Genomic DNA, 4,420 nt, shown 5'->3' on the forward strand with positions numbered 1-4,420 from the left:
ATGTTCGTCTAAAACAAACAAATTTATCATATATAAAGTGGCTTGTACACTCTCTTGCTAGTTGTAGTTGACTACACTGGGTATCACTCCGAAAAGGGCCAAAACTGATATGGGTTGTTATCCTTATTTGCATGTTGCATCGATAATTTGAAATCATTATAGGAATGGTGGTTATTTTTACTGTAAAGGTTATAAAGAGTGAGATTAATTAAATATTTAAGAGATGAACTAGCACACAGTACTGGACTTTGGGCTGCATTGGGTGCTGGACAACTTATATATTCGTTCTTGTTGGATAGATGCCTGTGCCTTTTGTTCAGGCTCCTTAAAGTTAAATTTTATACAACTGTAGTTTTAGTAGAACAAATATGCTTGCTGATGTCTTATTTTGGGTACAGCAAATTCCGCGATATTTATGATGAAGAACACTTTGTAAAACGTCTACAGAATGATGTTCGAGTAGTTAACAAAGCGCCTGATTTTATAATGGAGCGTTTTGGTCACAATCTAAGCAATGTATTCAATTTCAAGATAAAGGCTTGGTCTTCTAGTACATACTACAAAGATGTTGTTCTTCCGAAGTTAGTTGAAGAAAGGTGAGTTAAAAAATCCAAATCACTTGTCACTTCGGAATTAAAGTTGCTTGCGTGAATTTATTTTGGCTGTATCCTGGTTTGTTATGCATATGTTTTGCCGTGTTATCTTAACTAGATGATAGATGCCCCGCGCTTTGCTGCGGGAATCGGTTGCAATATATTTCAATGAGATATGATTGTGTGGAATATAAATATTTAGATTAATAAGACATGAACCAACATAAAAGATACATTCGACTTACTATATTTGATTATGTATAATTGTAATATATTTATTGAATATAAGTTGAATAATAGAGTGGAAAGTATATTCCCATGCATGGTTGCTTGTGGTGGTGGGTATTTTTCCATGCATGGTTGCATGTTGAGGTGGGCCTTATTCCATCCATAACTGTATGGTGATGTGGCATGCTTGCATGTTGAGATAAATAAATTAGTGGGGATCATACGTATACACTCCCTCCGTCCGGAATTAGTTGATGCTCAAACGGATGTATCTAGCACTGAAATCTAGATACATCCATTTGAGCGTCAACTAATTCCAGCCTGAGGATGTCGGATTTTTCGTTATTCACTTCCCTTGCATGCGATGTAACTATGTAAGTTATATGCTTCTGCAAAAACTTCTAGCCTTAGTTATGGACCTATACAGGGGTGCAAATGGGTACCGTAAAAGTTACCCTAGGGTACCTTCTGACCCCTTTTAGTTCAACCAAATGAACTAAGTTTTCAAAATCACATCACTTTCAGAAATTTTGTTCATTTGGTTGAATTAAGTAGGGTCAGAGGGTACCATAAGAACAATCAATTTGCATCCCTAGACCTATATGCAGTTAGTTAACGTAGGACATTCTGATATTAGCAATTATTGATGAAATATAGTTGGGGCATCTCTTCACCAGTATCGTGCTCAGTTTTGTTAGTGAAATACCTTCTTACACTGGAAACTGGCTTGTAACAACTTGTTGTGGTGACTCAGTTCCTAACTTTCAAAGGTGCCATAACCAGTGGGACTGCCTAGTTTGAACGATTGTTCTGAAGATTGTTAAATTGTTGACTCTTCTCTTTACAGTTAGATTCACATGAAAATTAGTTTAATGTATGAAAAAAGGGATGTTTCTCCAGATTTAAGGAAAATGAAAACAGAAGACCTAGTTTACAGTTTAAACAAGTCAATTTTCTTGTATCCGGATACTGCTGTTTTGTCGGGAATGAACCTGACATCACCCAGTTCTTTTGGAAATGATCTTCATTATTTGTGTTGAAGGGATGAACTGGCAAGGGTTCAAAGGTGGGGAATGGGCAACCCACCCTCGTCTAGCCACTGCAAGGCCTAATACCTGGGTAGTAGATTCGCTTAGTTTAACGTTGCCACTTTGGATTTCTCATAGTTGCTCAAAAGGTCACACGCCAATCCTTGATATATAGGACTACTGACTTGATCCACAAGACTGGATCTCTTGTGTCTAATTTGCAAATAAAGCTTATCTCTAGCTTCAAATTCCTACCTGAAATTATCTCTTTACTAACTAGATAATCTGATATCTTCATTTGGTTCTTTTCTAATCTAATTCCTAAATTGCCCATGTATTGTGCCCATCACATTTTGTGAAATGGAAACATATCCTATAATCACCCAGTGTGCTGCATTCACACAGTCGGTCATGATTTCCCCCCCAAAAGAATCTAGATGTACTTCTGAATGTACACTACCCATGTCTAATATTTCAAGGTGAAATTCATTCTGCTAAATGGGAAAAGACAATTCAGAAGGAAAAAGGGAAAGACAAATGTTGCTATTCATGCTAAACTTCTCTTTTCTGTTTCTTCAAACACATTTTCATTTTGAATCTGCAATTTTAGAGGGGACTTGAATACCTTATAGACTACTACTATTTATCAGAAATTAAATGTTGATTTGGTCCCCAGAATCAAAGTTTGATTGCATCGTAGCACCTCAGGAAGTGATTACACTTGATATCTCAAATTAAAATATGATAATGTGCTTCTTTTATTATTTTGCGACTGTTCCTGAAGTTATACTATGTTCTGGACTACAGATTCATCCGAATTTCTCCTTTTGCAAACCGACTCTCATTCGATGCCCCACCTGTTGTTCAACGGTTGAGATGCTTGGTGAATTTTGAAGCTTTAAAATTTTCAAACCCAATTGCTACTCTATCGGAGACTTTAATTTCTCGAATGAGAGAAAGAAGTGCTGAAAGCAATGGGAAATATATCGCAGTGCATCTTCGTTTTGAGGAGGTTTGATTTCCTTTGTGAAGATTATTTAATATTATTTGGAACTTGGGATTCACTATTTTCTGGTGTTAGGAAAATTTGGAGGCATCTACTAATTTGTTGTCTTGCAGGATATGGTTGCCTTCTCATGTTGTGTATATGATGGTGGTGACGAGGAGAAGAAGGAAATGGATGTGGCCAGAGAAATAGGTTGGCGAGGGAAGTTTACAAGGAGAGGGAAGGTAATAAGGCCAGGAATTATAAGAATGAACGGGAAATGTCCACTTACACCTTTGGAGGTATGTCTGCATCTAATATGAACACAGATGCTCACCGCTGTTAGCATGTTAGTGAAACTCTTGACTCCTTTATTTCTTCAGCACATTTTTGGTACCATGCTCTGCCCAGTTTCTTTCGTCTAGTAAGACTATTTTCCGTTCAGGGTCTTGATGATCTACATGTTTATGCTACATGACCTTTAGGTTGGATTAATGCTTCGTGGGATGGGTTTCAACAATAAGACGGCGATTTATTTGGCCTCTGGAAAGATTTACAAATCAGAGAAAACCATGGCTCCTCTTCTTGAAATGTTTCCTCTTCTACAGACAAAAGAAACACTAGCATCAGATGAGGAACTTGCTCCATTTAAGGTATTGTCAGGTTAGCTGCACGCTTTGGAATTTCATATGGGTATTGTTCTAAAACGACACATTGTTGACAGAATTTCTCCTCAAGGATGGCTGCACTAGATTATAGTGTTTGCACCTATAGTGAAGTTTTCGTGACCACACAAGGTGGAAATTTCCCTCATTTTCTTATGGGACACAGAAGATACTTGTATGGTGGACATTCAAAGACAATTAAGCCAGACAAAAGAAGGCTGGCCATACTCTTTGATAATCCACGTATCGGGTAATACACTGGACCACCCTTAGTTTATTTTTGTTTCAGAGCCTAAGCATTTACGACTCGTATTCTTCCTCTCTGTAGTCTTTAGTCATGCCTTCTCGTTTTTATGCAGATGGAAGTCATTGAAACGTCACTTACTCAACATGAGAGCACACAGTGATGCCAAAGGGGTCGAGATGAAAAGACCAAATGAATCGATATACACATTTCCATGTCCTGACTGCATGTGCCGCTTGAACAAAACAACGCATTCGAAACCCATACACACTAGATAGTATCAGCAGCTCAGTGAACTAACGTATTTCTCTGGCACACGGTATGATTTGTTCATTCTCCGTGTACTGTGCGGTGGCGATTCAACTTCACCTGCGCATACCTGACAGGGTGTTGTACATCGATTTATGTATAGCTTGTGCCAACAGCAACAGGGATGCCTCAGATTCCCTAGTCTTGCTGCTAACCATAGAGCGATTAGATCTAACACATACCAGTAGATCCATCTGACACCTATAGAGCTCCTCCTATGAAGTTCCAGACAGATTAGTGTTGTAGTGTCCCCCTTGTACATGGCTCATTAGAATTTTGTTGTCGTACACAAATTTTGATGGAAGGTAAACATTGTAAATTTGTTATTCAACTCTTTCCCCTCTTGCTCTAGAAATGAGCATTGTTTC

General features: G+C 38.1%; 1 protein-coding gene across 1 annotated transcript in view; it reads left to right on the forward strand.

The window, feature by feature from the left end:
- The window catches only part of LOC123182260 (protein ESMERALDA 1), a 7,614-nt gene extending 3,194 nt beyond the window's left edge, over positions 1–4,420 (forward strand). The window contains exons 5-10 of the mRNA XM_044594767.1: positions 399–596; positions 2,657–2,861; positions 2,969–3,136; positions 3,320–3,487; positions 3,559–3,749; positions 3,859–4,420. Of these exons, the coding sequence (XP_044450702.1) occupies positions 399–596; positions 2,657–2,861; positions 2,969–3,136; positions 3,320–3,487; positions 3,559–3,749; positions 3,859–4,021 (1,093 nt within the window). The 3' untranslated portion in view covers positions 4,022–4,420. The remainder of the gene's footprint in view (positions 1–398; positions 597–2,656; positions 2,862–2,968; positions 3,137–3,319; positions 3,488–3,558; positions 3,750–3,858) is intronic.

This window comes from Triticum aestivum, chromosome 1D, assembly GCF_018294505.1.
Source record: "Triticum aestivum cultivar Chinese Spring chromosome 1D, IWGSC CS RefSeq v2.1, whole genome shotgun sequence".
Classification (NCBI taxonomy): domain Eukaryota; kingdom Viridiplantae; phylum Streptophyta; class Magnoliopsida; order Poales; family Poaceae; genus Triticum; species Triticum aestivum.